Source organism: Dunckerocampus dactyliophorus, chromosome 3, assembly GCF_027744805.1.
Source record: "Dunckerocampus dactyliophorus isolate RoL2022-P2 chromosome 3, RoL_Ddac_1.1, whole genome shotgun sequence".
In the NCBI taxonomy this organism is placed as follows: domain Eukaryota; kingdom Metazoa; phylum Chordata; class Actinopteri; order Syngnathiformes; family Syngnathidae; genus Dunckerocampus; species Dunckerocampus dactyliophorus.
This window is the reverse complement of record NC_072821.1, coordinates 37066355-37085175: the sequence shown is the minus strand read 5'-3', so window position 1 is coordinate 37085175 and position 18821 is coordinate 37066355. Positions and strand designations below refer to the sequence as shown.

At 40.4% G+C, this 18821-nt stretch overlaps 1 protein-coding gene across 3 annotated transcripts in view; it reads right to left on the bottom strand.

The window, feature by feature from the left end:
• Positions 1 to 202: 202 nt before the first annotated feature.
• Positions 203 to 18821, bottom strand: part of phkb (phosphorylase kinase, beta) — a 97804-nt gene continuing 79185 nt past the window's right edge. For 2 of the 3 annotated variants that reach the window (XM_054770105.1, XM_054770103.1), the window contains 13 exons: positions 17908 to 17990; positions 16888 to 16978; positions 16743 to 16801; positions 15438 to 15600; positions 14955 to 15036; positions 14039 to 14096; positions 9203 to 9293; positions 4609 to 4814; positions 4405 to 4539; positions 4054 to 4183; positions 3872 to 3979; positions 2323 to 2463; positions 203 to 2243 (listed from right to left, as the gene is read on the bottom strand). In XM_054770105.1, coding sequence (XP_054626080.1) covers positions 2106 to 2243; positions 2323 to 2463; positions 3872 to 3979; positions 4054 to 4183; positions 4405 to 4539; positions 4609 to 4814; positions 9203 to 9293; positions 14039 to 14096; positions 14955 to 15036; positions 15438 to 15600; positions 16743 to 16801; positions 16888 to 16978; positions 17908 to 17990 — 1485 coding nt within the window. In that variant the 3' untranslated portion in view covers positions 203 to 2105. Of the gene's footprint in view, positions 2244 to 2322; positions 2464 to 3871; positions 3980 to 4053; positions 4184 to 4404; positions 4540 to 4608; positions 4815 to 9202; positions 9294 to 13807; positions 13899 to 14038; positions 14097 to 14954; positions 15037 to 15437; positions 15601 to 16742; positions 16802 to 16887; positions 16979 to 17907; positions 17991 to 18821 lie in introns of all 3 variants that reach the window. The other variant, XM_054770106.1, reaches the window with a different exon arrangement.

Here is an 18821-nt window from a genome sequence, read left to right as displayed (position 1 = left end):
CTGATTAAAAAAATCCCTCCAGGACGCATTCCAGTCCAGGCGACGGCATATTTAGCGTTGTCTCAGCCTTTGATTCCCAGCTTTAAAAATAAATAAATGTTTGTCAGAGCACATTTATCTTGACGAGAGTTGCCCGGTGTAACGAGCTAGCAAGGACATAATATGAAGCAGCTTGTTAACAGACACCACTTCAACACACTTTTAAATAAATCTTTAATCATTTCTATGTCACCTTGACGCATTCACCAAAATAACTCCCAAGTGAACCCAAAAGCGGGTTCTTCTACTGGCAAACGGCACCAAAATGGAGCAGGTATGCTGACACAGTAACACAACACACACACACATTGCTAACATGGTTTTGTGTCCATGCACTGGATTAGCAGCACCAAAGCCGCCAATATACGAGGCTGGCATGAGGCTCATGAAACTTCTGAATCAATGAGATGTCAAATGTATGTTTAAAAGTGCCAATCATCCACGGAAACATCTCTAAATGTAGCCTTTGGCTAGCTATGCTGTTTTGTCCGCCATTAAGTGCTAAATAGCTAGCTGTAGCGTGAGGAAACATGAACAAGTTGGACAACAAGCAGCAAATTGTTTGAAAGTAAACAAACAGCGGGCAAAACTGCTGGCAGGAGCTAAGTAATTTATGTCAAAAAATGGAAACATTATTTTGAGCCATAGTCGACACATCTTTAGATGCTAGTCCAAGACCTTTCCAAAATGGCTGCCGAGTGGTGACAGAATACACTGTATTCTGTAAGTTTTCAATTAAGTGCTGGTAGATAGGTTCCTTTCTTTATGCTAAGCTAGGCTAACTAGTGTCATCAGCGACTACAGACAAGGAACAAAGTGCTGTGATTGACTGCTAGCAGGTTGTTGCTAACAGTTTCCATTTAAAATCTTGGCAAGGATTAGCGCTATCACGCAAAGCGGCACCAAAGGCACCAATATGAGTCAGTCATGAGGTTAGCATGCCGCAGGCTAACAGCTAGCATGGCAAAATGGGGCTCATAAAGTCTCTAAATTATATAGCAGCTAGCTGAAACAAAAAAATTGGAAAAGACAAAAGCTGAATGTTTAAACGGCGGGCAAAAATGAAGGGGGGGTGGGGGGGTGGGGTAATTCACAGTAAAAAAAAAAAAAAAAAAAGTTCTTTTGAGGCATGATCAATAAACCTTTAGAAGCGAGTCCAAGACCTTTCCAAGATGGCTGCCGAGTGGTGAGAAAATAAACTACAACCAAAAATGCTATAGAGCTAGCTGAAACAAAAAAATTGGAAAAGACAAAAGCTAATTATGTAAACGGCAGGCAAAAATGCAGGGGGGAGGAGCTAACTCACAGTAAAAAAACAACAAAAAAAGTGTTATTTTGAGCCATAATCAACAAACCTTTATAAGACCTTTCCAAGTTGGCTGCTGATCGGTGAGAAAATAACCTACAACATCCCAAAAAAACAAAACAAAAAGTCATCTGCTAGCTGCCAGCGGTCTTCATGTTCACAGTTAGATTGTTTCCTTTCTTTATGCTAAAGCTAAATAACTAGCTTCATCAGCTACATGCATGACTACAGACAACAAACAAAATGGCATCTTGACTGCTAGCATTTAGCTTCCGTTTCCACCTAAAATGATGCCGTTTCATCCCGCCGTGCTTTCAAAACCTGTAGCAGCTAGTTAAAACCGACAAAAGTGGTGTTGGGAGAAGCTAATTCACTGAAAAAATGTCCACAAGTGTGGCAAAAAAAGGCCTTTGAATGTTATTTTGAGCCATAATCAAACCTTTAGACGCTAGTACAAGATCTTTCCATGATGGCTGCCAAGTGGTGAGAGAATACACTCAAGAACCCCAAATAAAAACCACCTACCAGCTAGTAGATGGTAGATGGTTTCCCTTCGTTATGCTAGGCTAACCAGCTTCAGTTTTTGCGACAACAGACACGAAACAAAATGGCAGACTCATCAACATGCCTGCTAGCTTTGAGCTTTCCATGTTTTGCTAACAGCTTCCAAATCAAATCATGGGCAGCATTAGCGCTATCATGCTAATCTATAGGAAAACGAGTGCTAACGGTGCAGGTGGCTGATGGAAGCGTTGTCCTCCTAGCTGACGGAACACGGGTCATCCTTGCATGGCTTGACGTCGCCCTGCAGCAACTGGATCATGACGGCCTTGGTCAGGTAGCTGGAGGTGCCCCTCTGCCCCACAGGGGGGGTGTTGTAGAAGGCCTGCATGTCGTCCTGCAGAGAAGTATAGGGGTATTTTTCCGTGTGACTGTGAAGTTTGGACCATAAAGGAAGGGAGGAAGTCCGTGCGCACCGGCTTCTCCTCGCTTTCCAAGCGACTGCCGTCCCTCTGGAAGTCGGCGAAGGCTTCCTTCACCAGACCGTCCAGGTCCACCTTGTTGCTGAACTCCAGCTCAGGGTTCCTCTCCAGCACGATGGAGACCACCATCAGCAGCTGCTCACACAGCAGGAGGGAGGGGGGACACCAACGCCTTAGCACACCACTGAACCAAAGTCATTGCAATGAATCAATATGAAATTGTCCTTTCATTTAACTGCAAAATATCATCTGAAGTACTTACATTTGTCTTTCTTTTTGTGAAATGTATTAATGACAAAATGTATTAAATATTAGGTCGACTAAATAAATGTTTAAAATGTCAATTCGTGTAAATAGTAATACATAATAATAAATAATAATAAAATGCCCATGAATTAAATTGACTGAAATCTCAAATAAAATACGATCAAATATTTCTTTAAATACCATAGTTTGACTTATTCGACTACCACACTGAAGATATGAATAAAAACTAAAGCAACATAGGTAAATATGAAGACAATTAAATAAATAATATGGCAATAAATCATAACATTTTCCATTTACTTATTTGAAACATGGAATGCCGTATTTTGAAAAATTATTTGTATTTCGGTATAGCTAGTATTTTTCTTTCTTTTTTATTTAATTGTTTAATGACAAGTGCATTGAGATTTTTCAATTCTTGCACCAAAATTAAATGAATATAAAGTCAATTAAATATGTGTTTTTCGTGAATTAAATTCACTGAAATCTAAACTGAAATTGGACAATTTTATCTATTCTATTTCTTATAATATTTCCATGATTTATGTAACTACTGCACCACACTAAAAATATGGATAAAAAAACAAACTAACAAAATTAAATAAATATGAAGCCAATTTAATAAATAGGACAATTAACAATTAAGTACAATTTTCCATGTATTTATTTGAAACCTGAAATATATATTTGTTAAATGTTTGCATTTTGTTATTTTATTAGCTAGTAATTAGTTTTTTGTGTTTAATAAATAGGATTTTTTTTGTATTTCTGACCACAATTAAGTAAATTAGATATTTGATTCAAATGCCAACATAAATAAATAATACAGGAATTCATAATATATTTGGTTTTAATATTAATGGATTTAGTTACTTACTTTGCAAGCTAGTTATTTATTCAATGAAAGCTTTTTTTTTGGGGGGGGGGGGGTGAATTAAATAATAAATAAATAGCTAGGAAAGCAATCGGAGAGCACAGACCTCCGCCAAGCACCATACAAGCTAACGTTAGCATGCTAACACCTAGCATGATAGTGCTAGTGTTTACATAATAGTCCACCTATGAAGACGGCTAGAAATGCTGCTATGCTAATGTTAGCATGCTAGCAATGCAAAATGTCTGCGATATATTGATTTATTAGGAATTTATGTTTTATTCAAAGTAATCTTTGATAATAATTCTAAAAATAATTACATAATGGACAACTTTATATGGTTCATTGTTTCTTTAATTGACGCCAAAAAGAAATATATTGTATGAATTTGGGTATGTTTACCTCCACAACGACCTGTCTGTACTCGGGTAGGACGATGCTCTTCAGGGTGTCCTCCACCAGCAGGGAGAAGTTCATCTCGTACATGGTCATGTCCGACAGCGTAGGTTGCTACCAAAAGACGACAAGTATGAAGAGATGCCTTCAACAATACGACACACCTCGAGTGTCCCTGCGGGAGGTACCTGTGGAAGGTGCGTCCCGGCCACCAGAATCCCATCGGGCGTCCTCTCCAGGATCTGCCAGACCCGGTCGTAAAAGCCCAGTGGGGTTCTGTTCAGGGAGCCGTCAATCTGGCGGCGGTGGAGCCAGGACCTGCGGGAGGTGAAACGAGGACGAGCTGAGCGGCGTGTGGAAAATTTGTTTCTGAGAGAGTTGACTTGATGAGATGAGATGAGATGAGATAAAAAGTGCAATAAAATCCCCGGGGCTCCAGCAGGCGGTAAGAGATGGACGGAGACAAGGAGACATAATTAAAACTTCAACAACTCTCTCTTCAGATGAGGACGTCTTCACAGGAGGACGATGTTGGGTACCTGCCAGTGTGCTGAGGCTGCAGGACGTCCAGCAGGAGCTGCTTGATGTCGCTGGGGGACAGCTGGTAGATGTCCTGGGGGGACATGTCCCCCGCTCGGATCTTCAGCTCCTGCTTCATGGCCTGCACAATCCACCTGTGGACACACCACCAGAGGACCGTTATTCTAACGTCAACGTCCGTGACTGCAGACGCACACACCCACCCGACTCTGATCTTGAGCATGCCGCTGAAGAGCTCGGGGCTGTTGGAGATGATCCACCCGATGTGGATGACCAGCTCCTGCTGCAGGACGGCCTCGCGCTCGCCCCCTGGTGGGCAGCACTTGCTGTAGATGATGCCCTGGATGACGCCGGGCGACAGCGGGTTGGAGATAACTTCCTCCTCGTGGCCGAACACGCCCAGCGTCACCTTCGCCAGAAGAACAAGCAGAGCGCCGCTGACGATTGGTTCCGTAGGTGAGACAGGTAAGTGCCGGCAGGGTGTGTGCATCACGCCGTGCGTCTTCTACATGCTTTGTGCACGTGCCACAAGCCCCCCCCACCTTAAAGTCACAACTTCATGAGCTTAAATGTCACACGAGGAAAGCATCTCAGCCCTTTTTGCAATAATTTGTCTTGAAATGATGAAATTCATCATTTTTTAAAGCATAAATGGAAGCTCCGCCCTCTTGTTTGTATTGAAAATTAGTCAAGAGAAGAGTGTAAGGCTGCCAAAAGCTTGTCAGTCCTTTAAAGGGGTCCCGTCCTGCTCTTTTTAAATACCACTTTCTTTTACAACAAAAGTAAATCTGCATTTTTCTCTTGGCCGAAACTCGTGGATTCCGCAGCCTCCCCACCCGACCACGCCGCTTACCGTATTTCCTCAAATAACGTAAAAGACGGCGTGACTCAATGAAACCACCAGTTTTTGGTCGTGTCACTTTTGCCGACGCGAAGATTTTCGGGCTTCTTAGGTACTGTAGCCACGGAACTGTAACAGCGGCGGGACGGCGTCTGTATGAAAGCCTGGCACTCGCGTCTCCCGCCCTGTGGTTCTTTTCTGGGAAACGATGGTCGCTGTCCGTTGTTTCAACCCTCGTTACCTCTGGCGTGCAACACCACACCTCATCTCCTTCTACTGTTTCATGGGTTAATCTCCCCCGTTGAGGGTGAGACCTCGAAGTGAGGGGCGAGGGGAACTCACCTGCTGTGCAGAGACGGCCCGATTACACCCAGACTGCGCACAATAGACTAACCGATTTATAGTGTACGAAATACTGAACCCTCCCCTTAATAGTTGCTCCCCCTCTATTGGTTTGTTGCACTTGGTAAGGACCTGGGATCCTTTACTCATCTGCTGGCGATCAGAAGGACCTGTTCATGTGGAATATGACCGGGACAACTTAAAAGGAAGGAAGGAAGGAAGACTTGGCGGTGAAGCTCTTAGGAAAGAAGCAGAGTTTTGTACACGTCATGTGACACCGTGAGGCATCGAGTTGTCGGATAGCGGACCGCAGCGTCGCGTACTTACAACAATATCATTTCTAGGGTTTTTTGTGTGAAACGGGCAGACGAGTAAATGCGGGATCGTCGGTCACAGCTTGGATGATTTTTTTGTGTGAAAAAGGCTTTAATTGGATCTCCGAGTCATTTTCAGTGGGTGGCGGGTCTTTGAAAATAAAAATAACGTAATGACCCAATGTTGTCCTGCGACTGGCTGGCTGGCGACCAGTCCAGGTGTACCCTGCCTCTTGCCAAAAGTCAGCTGGGATAGGCTCCAGCATACCCCCGCAAAAATGGATGGATGGATAATGGCCCGATGTCTGTGAATGCACCTTCTGTTCTTGTCTGTGCTATTTGCTTGTTATGCCCCAACGAGGTGCGTGCCGTGTTTATGGGTGACTTTGTCAAGCTCGAGCGGGAGCGGAACGACGCCGACTGGGGACTTAACGTCCGTCACACAGCTGCGGATATCTGCTGGAGAAGAGCGTACAGAAAGGACTGGAAATTTCTGCAATTTGGGTTGCCAGTTGTCACTGAAGGGTGATGGTGGGTCTTTAGACTTCCTAGCTTGTTGTTCAAATGGCACAGAGGGCGTGGCCTACATGCCAACTTTTCTCATTCGGCTTCGGGTGGATGAAGTCTGCTTGTTTGTGGGCCTGCCTGCCAGCAAGCTAATGAAACAAGTTTCTAGACTAAATTACACACAAGAGAGTTATTTTGTCATTGAAAAACACGACATTGGCAGGTGACAGCATTTTTTGTACAAGCATGCCACATGTTGCGATGAAAATGAACGGAAATGAGGAGGCCTCGTGTTCCCGCCAACGGGGGCTGTTATTGCACGCTGAAAGCAGCTTGTGCACGCGTTCGGAGGCAATCTATATGCAGATGCACACCTTCAGCTACTTCAGTATAATGAAACAACTAAAAGTGCTCGCGGGGGTAAAAACTAACTAAATAAATAAATTAAATAAGAAAAATGAGTTGAGATAAGTGAGGCTCGGGAGGGGAGGCTAATCTCTGAGAAACACTCCACACCAGAGGACCGGGCGCATGAAACCTCGGCGGGTCACGGGAGGATCGGCGAGCACGTGCGCGGCGTCTAGACGTGATGAAGAGTGCAAGCATGCGGCATTCGAGGTATCAGCGAACACTAAAATGACTGAAATGGTCAGAAAGTAGACAAGGAATTTTAGGGCCACACTGAAAAGTCATCAAAAAAGTGAAAGAGAGAATAGATCAGAGTATGATCCATGAAATCCTGGGGGCTGATGAGGGAAGAACGCTGTGTGTTACTAGAATGACGTTGAAAAATAAGAATGAAGCAACTTCTATGAAAGAATAAACTTAATGAAAAAAGTGACGATTTGATAACGTTATAGCAGCAATGTGGACTTCTGACCCCACCCCGAACTAGATGAGCCCGCCCCGTGTATATGCCCGACACTTCATGAAGGACGGCTTTGTAAATAAAAGTCATCAGGCTTCGCTACACATTCAAAAATAGTTTACAATTGTATCAAACTTGGCCAGGATTTGTTTTTTAGTATTATTTTTAAATTCATTCATTCATTCATCCTCTGTTGCTTTGTGTATCGAATAGAAAATGTGCTTGCTTACTACATGTACACACTTTCTATCCTCGGGACCAATGTGGTCCCATTTGACTCTCATAAGAACCACATATATTATACAGACAGTGGTGTCAAAAAGTGATTACCCCCCCCCCCCCGTTAAAACATAACATAACTGAAATCTATCAGTGTGGAAAAGGTTATAAAGCAATTTCTAAAGCTTTGGGACTCCAGCCAACCACAGTGAGAGCCATTATCCACAAATGGTGAAAACATGGAACAGTGGTGAACCTTCCCAGGAGCAGCAACGACTCATCCAAGAGGTCACAAAAGACCCCACAACAACATCCAAAGAACTGCAGGCCTCACTTGCCTCAGTTAAGGTCAGTGTTCATGACTCCGCCGTAAGAAAGACGCTGGGCAAAAACGGCCTACATGGTAGAGTTCCAAGACCAAAACCACTGCTGAACAAAAACAACATTAAGGCTCATCTCAATTCTGCCAGAAAACATCTTGATGATCCCCAAGACCTTTTGGAAAATACTCTGTGGTCTGACGAGACAAAAGTTGAACTTTTTGGAAGGTGTGTCCCATTACATCTGGCATAAAAGAACATCATAGCAACAGTAAAATATGGTGGTGGTAGTGTGATGGTCTTCAGGACCTGGAAGACTTGCTGTGATAAATGGAAGCAAGAATTCTGCTGAAAGAGAATGTCCGACCATCTGTTATTGACCTCGAGATGAAACCAACTTGGGTTCTGCAGCAGGACAATGATCCAAAACACACCAGCAAGTCCACCTCTGAATGGCTGAAGACTTCGGAGTGGCCTAGTCCAAGTCCTGACCTGAATCCTATTTAGATGCAGGGCCATGTAGCTTTGGATTTTTTTTCCTCCCTTAATAATAAAAAGTTTCATTGTTTCAAAGTTTCATTGTTGAGTTGTGTTGTTATTGACTAATATTTACATTTGTTTGATGACCTGAAACATTTAAGTGTGACAAACGTGGAAAAAAATAAGAAATCTGGAAGGGGAGGCAAAAACTTTTTCACACCACTGTGTGTATATTATATTGATGTACTGTAATCCTGACTTATTCTAATTCCTTACTCGTGATTACCTAATAAATCTCAGCCTGCGACGCACACCTCGACAACTTTAAAACCCACCTCGACACTACACAACTTAAAATGAGCTCGGCCAATTAGCCGTCGGTCTACTACCGGGTGCTCAAAGTGCCCGGGGGCCAGTTATGGTCCATAGCCCGTTTTTTGTAGGCCCTCGTCACATTCGAAAATACAATTAAGCAAGAAAATAAATGAAAGAAAAAAAACACAAGAGCAAAAAGGCGGAGTGGAACAAAAGATGTTTAAATTTGACAAATTTAGTATGCGACACCCATGCCCAAGCGTTACGACTTTATTCTCATCGTCCAATGATGACACTTTCCCTTCCCTTCAGGATGAACGTCCTTCGTGATCCCAATGAACTCAATCCGCAAACTCCATTCAAAAAACGACCAAGTTGAAGTGACACAGGGATAGAAACAAGGGACATTTCCGTTTGTTTTGGGGGTTTTGGGACCCGGAAATTATTTTGTAGAATGAATCTTTCTGTTTACTCCAATTGCACTAAAGAATAGGTTGTATATTGCTGTCTATCCTTTGTTTCTCAATACTCCATACGGCATATTCTTATACATGTCTTTACAGTGTGGTCTTAATAAAGGAGCGCACTTACCTGCTTGCCATGCACTAAAACACTAGTAATACTGGGGGCAAGGCTGTCCACTAGCTTAGTTAACAGACTGGCAGCAAGACGGACAACGGACCTAGTGGGCGACAAAGACATCACAAGGTGTCAGGACAACCGCTAGGTGGCGTTAGAGGAGCTTACTGCTATTGACTGCGTCACTAGCACAAAAATGCATTTAAAAATAGCAAGTTTGCTAACCAACATGCATCACAGGCAGCATATTAACAGTCCTCTGTGCAATAAAGAAACATTTAAACTGCGGTAAAACACTTTTAAGAAGCTCTCTTAATAGCGCTTTACCTGAGTCGGCATGTTTTATTCCACTACTTGTGTTTCTGGTTTCAAGCGCCATCTGACTGTACCGTCATTGGCCGCCTTTTCCGTCAGCGTTCATACAGTCACTGGGCGTCTGCCGGTCAATCATTGGGATGATTTTGTTAACACTCGCAGCTCGCGCCAAGCAAGTTTATGTGTCGTTTAATCACATTGGATTTCATTTGATCAGTTAATTCAATTCATTTGAATTAATTACATCTAATTTCCCAAGTAACATCATTTTAATGACATTTTATTAATTTCGTCATGTGATTTAATACAATTCAGTATAACTTAATTACATCAAATGTATTAATTAAAAAAATTATTTCAATAAAATTGTATTTAATTGGATAATTTGATTTAATTCAATTCAGTTTAATTTAATTACATCTAATTTCTTCAGTCAAAAAAACATTTTAATGACACTAACTTTTTTTTTAAAATTTGCTTTCATTCAATTCAGTTTAATTTAATTACATCAAATTTATTAATGTATTTTTTTTAATTTAAATAGATAATTCAATTTAATGTAATATTTCAGTTTAGTTTAATTACATCTCATTTACTAAGTAAAGAAATTAATTTCAATTACATTTTGTTGATTTTTAAAAATGTGATTGAATTTAGTTAAATTGATTTACATGTAATTTATTAATTAAACATACATTAAAAACATCCATCCATTTTTGATGCCGCTTCTCCTCTTTAGAGTCGCGGGGGCATGCTGGAGCCTATCCCAGCTGACTTCGGGCGACAGGTGGGGTACACCCTGGACTGGTGGCCAGCCAATGGCAGGGCACATATAGACAAACAAGCATTCACACTCACATTCATACCTATGGATCATTTAGAGTCAACAATTTTATTTAATGTAATAATTCAACTTAATGTAATATTTAAGTTTCATTTAATTACATCCAATTTCTGAAGTTAAATAAAATATTGTAATGACATTTTATTTAATTTCATAATTTGATTTAATTCATTTTAATTTAATTTAATGAAATCTAATTAATCGTGTAAATAACAATTACACGATTTAATTACATTCAGTTAAATTTAATCACATCTGTTTTTAAAAAAATTCTATTAAATTTCATAATGTCAATGAATTCTATTTATCTATCTATTTTCTATTTATCATTGAATCACAACTAATTTATTAATTAAAAACATTTTTATGAATTTGCTAATTGTATGTAATTCCATTTAGTTTAACTGCATCTAAATTTTATATTTTAAAAAAGTAATTAATTTGAATTTGTATTTAATTTGACGATTAAATTCAATTACAATTACCTTATTTTTAAATCAGTTAAATTCAATTTTAATTGACTTCTAATTTTATTTATAGGGACAAATGTTAAACTAAAAGAAATGACAGACTTTTTATTTTATCCTAATGAGTGTTTACAAACAAAAATTCTTGATTTCCGAAAAGAAAATCAATCAATGGTAGGCAGGCCTATTTTTAGTTTATTTTGAAAATCTTTCAATAAACAAAAGGAAAGAAAAGCGTCCTCAAAGCACGCAAATCAGAAGTTTTGATGATGAAATCAATCATGTTGGTTAGCAAAATGTAGCACATTGGCTCATGTGGCCCCAAAACAAACAAACAAAACAAAAAAAGATGATTTATTTTCCTCTTTCGCTTCCTGCAAATGAATAAATCAGGCATGTGACAAATGGAGGAGGACCATTTTCAGCCCAACTGAAAGCAAGAATAACACAAAGCAAAGCAGCCTGCAATGCAGATGTCATTGTTCATATTTGAACGTTCACTTATTGGGTTTGTTTTAAATGTGTTGCCGCTGCAGGAATCCTATGAGGGTCAAAAAGCAGCAGGCGTTGCTATCGGCAACCGCCGCGCTGCAGCCACAGCAGTGAAGAAATGAAATCATGTCATTAATAGGGATGGGTTGAATGAATGAATGAGTGTGTGTGTGTGTGTGTGTGTGTGTGTGTGTGCAGGTATTCGGCAGTGAAACACAAAAGCGCGTGCGGAGCCGGAGTTGAATAAAAAGCAACAAAGCCTCGGCGTTTATGAGGCATGATGCGGTGTCAATCCGCCGCCGCTTTGTTGGCCAGCCTATTTCAAGCTTCACTAGCTGGCCAATGTTAGGGAAATGAGAAAGTAAATTGAAGCCAGAGCTGATAGCGTTTCCACGCGGGGCCCTCGGGATAGGAAAAAAAAAAAAAAAAAACAGCCTCGAAGCTTTCTCCCGCCCTCTCTTTGGCATAATCTCATGTCTGTGCAAATACACCCTGCTCTAATTAATAAAAACACCACACGGGGCAAAGTTGTGGCTGTCAGTCAAACTACACACACACACACTCAGTAATACACACTTCTACTAGCTTTCCTCTTATGGTTAGCATTAGATCAGTAGGCTTTCACTCACACCACCAACAGTGGAAACTCGAAGGTTGAACACGAGCCATTCCTGGTCGACCTGCCATTTGTTTGGATTTCAAAAATTTTGCCTAACCCTAACCCTGATGAAAGAAATAGTCAGTTACAGGGTCAAACTGTCACCTTCCTAAACCTTGATTAACAATACAAGCATGACATTAACTTCATACAAGTCATAAAAGTGTAAAAAGAAGTTAGCCACTCTTAATTAGCAAACAGTCTTACTTTTTTAAACTATTGATCTTTAATGAATGTATTTATTGTTTTAAAAAATTCATTTTTATTATATATACATATATATATACATATATATATATATATATACACACATATATATACATATATATATATATATATATATATATATATATATATATACACACATATATATACATATATATATACTGTACATACATATATATATATGCTGTATATATATATATATATATATATATATATACACATATATATATATAAACACATATATATATATATATATATATATATATATATATATATATATTTTTTTACAATTTAATGTAGTCATTGTTTTCCATTGATACATTTAATTTATTTTTATGTACTTAATATGTATCTTTAAAAAAATAATAATAATTTCAATATATTGTATTTTTTATCACATATTTATCTGAATTTGTTTTATTTATATGATTTTATTTTTATTCAATATGGCATAATACTAAGATGAGACTTTAAAAAAAACATTTCTATTTGTCATACAAGTGTAAAAGTAAGTTAGCTACTTTTAATATAAAAACATGAACATATTAATTATATATTTTTCATTCATTTATTCCTTGGATTATTTTTTCATTTGTGATTAAATGTCTATTCGGCAATAAAAAATGTAATGTAAGTAATGTAATGGCTCGTGTAATTTATTGATTTATGTATCTTTTGAAATCATTTTTAATGGTAGAATGCTCGTTTTATGAGATATTTTTCTGAATTTCTTTGTTTCATTTGTATCATTTTAATTTTATTCTATATGGCATTTAAAAAAAAAAAAGATTTCTATTCGTCATGCAAGCGTAAAAATTAGTTATCCATTACTAACATACAAACATAAATGCCTAAACTTCATTAATTCATATTGTATTATTTTTATGTTTTTAATTTATGATTAATTTACTAGTTAGTTAGTTTGTGTTGATTTTAAGTATTTTATCTTTAATCATGAAGGCATAATGTGCAGTTGACTCAACAGTTGACTTAAAATAAAAACAAACATAAAATATATTCATTATTTACGTTATTCATTTATTTTTGTATCTAATTAATTTCTATTTATTTATTATATATCTTATTTTAAATTAGATATTATATGTATTATTTATTTGTCAGATTTTTTTTAATTTTCTTTTTATTCTATGGCCCTTAATGCAAATGTGATTCTTTTTTTTTTTTTTACATTTCTATTTGTAATACAAGTGTAAAAAGAAGTGAAGCAGCGCAAATCACGGTTAATCCTTTTGATGCTCACCGAACTGAAGGTGTTGCGTAATATGCTGAGTCGTGCACGACGGCAGTTTTGTTCGACTTTAGCCGAGCATTTTATGCAAAAACCCTGACGACATTTTAGGTTCCGCCGTACGTACAGTGACGTCTTCTGCCTCTGCAAACTCATCCGAGCGCACAGCCGGCAGGGGGCGACGCTACGCTACGCAGCCCGTGTCACGAGCCTGCCGGATCGTCTGAACTCACGACGGTGTTATCGTTAGCCATCTCTCAACGCATTATCCTCGCTGACGTGAAATGACTAAAAAAACAACAGCAAAAAACTAGCTGGCTCGCCAGCGGCATGCAGAGTTGGGCCTGTCTGTCCCCAGCATGATTACCTGCTTCCCATGCACCAGTATTGAGGTGATGTGAGGCGCTATCGAGCTGGCAAACTTCTTGATAACGGCGGCGGCGTGGCGCACGGCCAGCCTGCACGTTAGGTCACATGGGATACAGGTTATTTACCAGTGAGGATTTGTTCTTTGTAAATGTGTTACTCTGTACATGCATACGTGTGTGTGTGTGTGTGTGTGTGTATGTGTGTGTGTGTGTGTGTGTGTGTGTCAGACCAAAGCTTCCTGCTGCCAGCTCTCCTGTAGATCCTCTCCAGCTCGTCCATCAGGCTCTCTGCAACGCATCGCATCCACACGAGGTCATTGAACTCATTCAATACCAAAGACGTACAGTATTTATACGTTTTTATAAACTCGAACGCCCGATCCCAAAGATGTTTTTTTTTTGCGCGAGAGGCAAAAAGAGGCGATGTCGCAACTCTCCACTGATGCATTTCACTTCCGAGCCATAAAAACGGCCACAAGGTGGCAGAAGTGCATTTGATAAGAGCTCAGTGGGGATCATGTGGCACCACACATGACAACAAGCAGGAAGTGAGAGAGCGTGGAGGAGTGTAGCATGCAGAAGCTTGCACATTGTAGGGACATTTTAACGCATGCACACGCACACACACGTGTGCGCACACATGCACACACATAGTTCAGTTCCAAATGTGAAAACTGTAAATAGTTCATGGTTTTATATTTGTAAACAAATTGTTATTTTGATGTAAAACAACCCCTTTTGTGTGTTGTTGATGTTGTGGTATAGTTTTTAGATATCTGAGCTCTCACAAAAACAAAAAAACATTTGTGTCAAACTGAAAGCTACGTTGAAATTTATCTTTTCACAAAAAGCTGGTTTTCTCCCTTTTTTTGTTAGTCAGGAACTGATATTTTCCTGAAACTTACCTATGTTCTACTGCTGATTACTGAGAAACTGAGAAGAAAATTAACAAGTGTGTTGTACAACACAGCAGCAGCAGGACCAATGACATTTTAAAGCGCACGCAGAGGTAGATGAAGCTGCTGGATACTTGAAATGCAGCTACTGCCATCTTGTGGAGGTAGTGAATATACTACATCAGGGGGTTGCCTACAGCCACTGACATTAATGCCGGTGTGCTTTGCTGTAACGATGAAATGGTCTCACCGTCTTTGTCCAGGAAGTGCGGTCCTTCCCTCCTGAGCAGGATTCCGGCGAGCTGAGCCTGGCTGGCTAAGCAGTCGCAGTCCTGGATGATGACACACACGCGCACACACACACACGCGCACACACACACACATGCATACGCACACACACACACACACACACACACACACACACACAAACAGATGCAATTAATCCACACGGTGTGTACAATTCTACTAATACCAAACTTGCACATTTTACTTCCGCCGACGAGCTGCTGTGAAATTCTAATTAGACATCTCAGTGTCTCGCAGAGCTGCCGTTGTGATGATAATGGATAATCGTGCCCGTATCGCCTCATTTACATTGGAATTAAACGAGGAATATGTGTGGAATGGGAAGGAAAAACAAGGCGTTTTCATGCTCGGCATTCGGAATGAAGCCCTTTCGTTCTTTTTTTTGTTTTTTTAAGCACTGGGGCGGGGGGGTGGGGGGTGGACTCACGTGGAACTTCTGGAGGATCTCTTCAGTGGGCTTGTGCAGCCACTCGTCCACGCTGATCTCGGGCTGCTGCTCCAGGTCGGAGGCGTTGGGCGTGCTCGTCTGTCTCTTGACTTTGGAGTGTTTGGGCATCTCCAGCTCCTCGAAGCTCTTGAACTCCGGGATCCTTCATGGGGCGCACGCCGGCAAACAAACATGGAGTCACAAGGAATCATAAGAACCACATGGAATCACAAGTCATGCGGCCTGGTAGGGCATGTCTTCCACTTCATGGCATCTGGAGGTTGCTATGATATGCTATGATGTATCAGTCTAGAGTAAATGCTCCAATTATCGCCTCTATTCTCTAGTCTCTAGGTGCGTTGTCTACAAAAACAAATAACCGCCAGGGCCTCAATTTAGCGCCGGGGTCAAGAATGAACCTACTGACGCACTTTGTTCGAAAATTTACTCCATAAGATGACAGTAGCTGTAATTGAAGTATCTTGAGTGATCAGCATCCAGCAGCTTTATCTAGCTCTGCATGTGCTTTAAAATGTTGCAACTCAGCTGTTGGTGTGACAGTCATGCGTGCTACATGTGTTGTTTTGTTACAATGAACTCCTTAGTGCTATTCATGCTGGCCGAGCAGTTTGCGCCTTACTGCTACTACAACATTGGTTCTGTTGCTGCAGTGTTGTGCAATATACTTGCTCATAAACAATGTGTTCTGCAAGATGGCAGAAGTTGCAATCCAACTATGGTCAGCATTAAGCAGTTTTAACTAGCTCTGTATGTGCTTTAAAATGTTGCAACTCAATTGAGTTTGCTCCGTACAGCTATTACAACATTGGTTCTGTTGCTGCAGTGTTGCACAGTATACTTGTTCATAAACAACCATGTGGTCCACAATGTGGCAAAGTACGATCAGCGTCCGGCAGTGTTATGTAGCTCTGCCTGCACTTTAAAATGTCTCTACTCCGCCATTAGTGTGAAAGTCATGCGTGTCACACGTGTCTACTGAAGTTTGCACCGTACGGCTACTACAACACTGGTTCTGTTGCTGCTGTGTTGCGCAATGTACTTATTGATAAATGACTCTTTTACTTTTCACTTTTACTTTCATGCACTCATGCACTCCAAATCATTTTTAAGGTAAAAAAATTCCATGTGATAAGTTTTTACATATCAGAAATAACAGCCTTTCTGCAAGTATCAACTCCCCGTCTCTAATCAGAGCATTTATGGTGTGGATCTTTAGCTCATTATTATCATGAATAAGAATATGATAGCACCGCTGAAGGGAAAGTTGCCAAAGGAAGTTCTTACTCGGCCTCGTTGACGCGCAGGAAGTCCAACTGCTCCACCACGGCGCCGGATATGAGTGTCTGGAAAAGACCACGTGCAATATCAGCACGACAAAACCACCGCGTCAAGGTCGCTGGGATGAAGGCTGACCACACGCACTACTGACCTGCAGTCTGTCCACGTGAACTTTCACCCCTCCGATGTGGCCCTTTTTGAAGGACGCCAGCATGTCCAGGACTGGATTGAAGCGGCTTCCCCTGAACAGACGCAAAGATCCAACGTTATGCCTCTCGGTAGGATCGTTCCAAGACTGGAGGAATGCGCCGGCGTAGACTTCATAACTTCTTTTTCTGCTTCCAATTGGCTGTGACATAATAATGACTGACTGTTGGAATTATTAGATGAGATTCAGCTCCAGAGCCCTCCCCTTCTCACTTCAGTTGCCATTGTTCACTCACCATTTACGCCCTAAATATGCCTCACGCACTTATTAAACACATTTCATGTGTAAAATGTGTACATACTCACCACTAATGAATGGCAATGGAAGATCATCCATGAACTGAGGGAAGCGGAGTCACGGTGTAGCCTTTAGCTTAGCTGCTTTTGCATCTTACAGCACTTTGGTGAATGTCACTACAACTATGGTGCCTTCAGGAACCAAACCAATGCTTATCAGTGAAGCATAAGACATAAACATGTAAACATTGTGGGTACATGCTTGCTGTACTTTTCACCAGTATTATCACATATTTATAACTCCTTACTGAATTATAATGAGTGAGATGTGTTTTCTGCAAACGCTAGTGATTATTTTCTGACAAATAAATATTTAACATTTATTCATAAAATGTTTTATTAATTAAAAATTATTATCTTTTTTTATTTGTTAAATTTATGTAAAAAAAAAATTTTACTCATGAAAAAAATCTTTAACATTTATTTATTTTTTTTAAATCCAAAATCTGTGACTGCTTAGGAATAATGTAATATATTGACCTACATTGAACTGTTTTCAGCATCTGGAAAGTACAAAGATTGGGACACCCCCTGTCTTTAAATATGACCTCTAGTAGTGCACGTTTTAAAGGCATTATGACCCCTGAAACACACCCACTCCATTTCCACATGCAGAATATCATCACTGGACAAGAGGAGCAGTCATTAAAGAGAGTGTTACTCTTACTTGATGTTGTCCTCGTGGATGAGGACCAGGAAGAGGGGACGTCCCTTCATCTTCCAGCACTGCTTGATGAACTGCAGGGCGTTCTACAAAAATCACATTGAGAGTCACATGCAATGCTCTTTGGAAGGTTACAATTTTCACTTCTGCAGAAGACCTGTTGATTTTGTGGCCTGCAAATCAATTCCTTCCGGCCTGTGGAACTACTTGGAGTATAGCATTGACTTAACCCGCATGGCCGAACTCAGCAAATAAACCCAGGGCTTGCAACAATCTGCGTCAACTAGCAACTTTTCCAGTATGAATTACTCACTTCTCTGGTGGATTAAACGTTGGCATGGCATCATACCGCATACAGCATGAATTACACAACCATTCTTACTGAGGGTGCCATTTTCAGACCACAGGTAACAAGAATTGAACTGTACACGACCACTTTAACTTTTACATCCTGTCTGTAGAAAATAACACCTTCAAGAGGCATAAGTCTGTCAAGTCATGATTTTAATGACAGCAAAGCATGCTGGGCATCGAGTAATCCGCCCATTCCACAGCTCCAGAGTCAAACATCTTGCCGATTTTAATGTTTCTGTGTTGAAATAAAATAGCGTAGCCTTTGCCCGGATGTTGGGAGGATGATGAGAAGGTGGCCGCTCAAAAATCACTTTACTGAAACGAACTACCGTGGCAAAACAACCATAGTCCTATATCTACAGCCGTCCCTTTTCTTGGCTCATCCAATCAGCAGGCAGGATACATTCACGGCCTCAGTCCTCATCGGAAAGTAGAAATTTCAAGCAGGAATGAACGGGCACGAACACGGATATTTTCAAAAATGCACACACAAGGTGGGAGGAGTGCATTTGATAAGAGCTCGGCAGGGATGATGTGGACGGAAAAAACACACATGAAGGTTA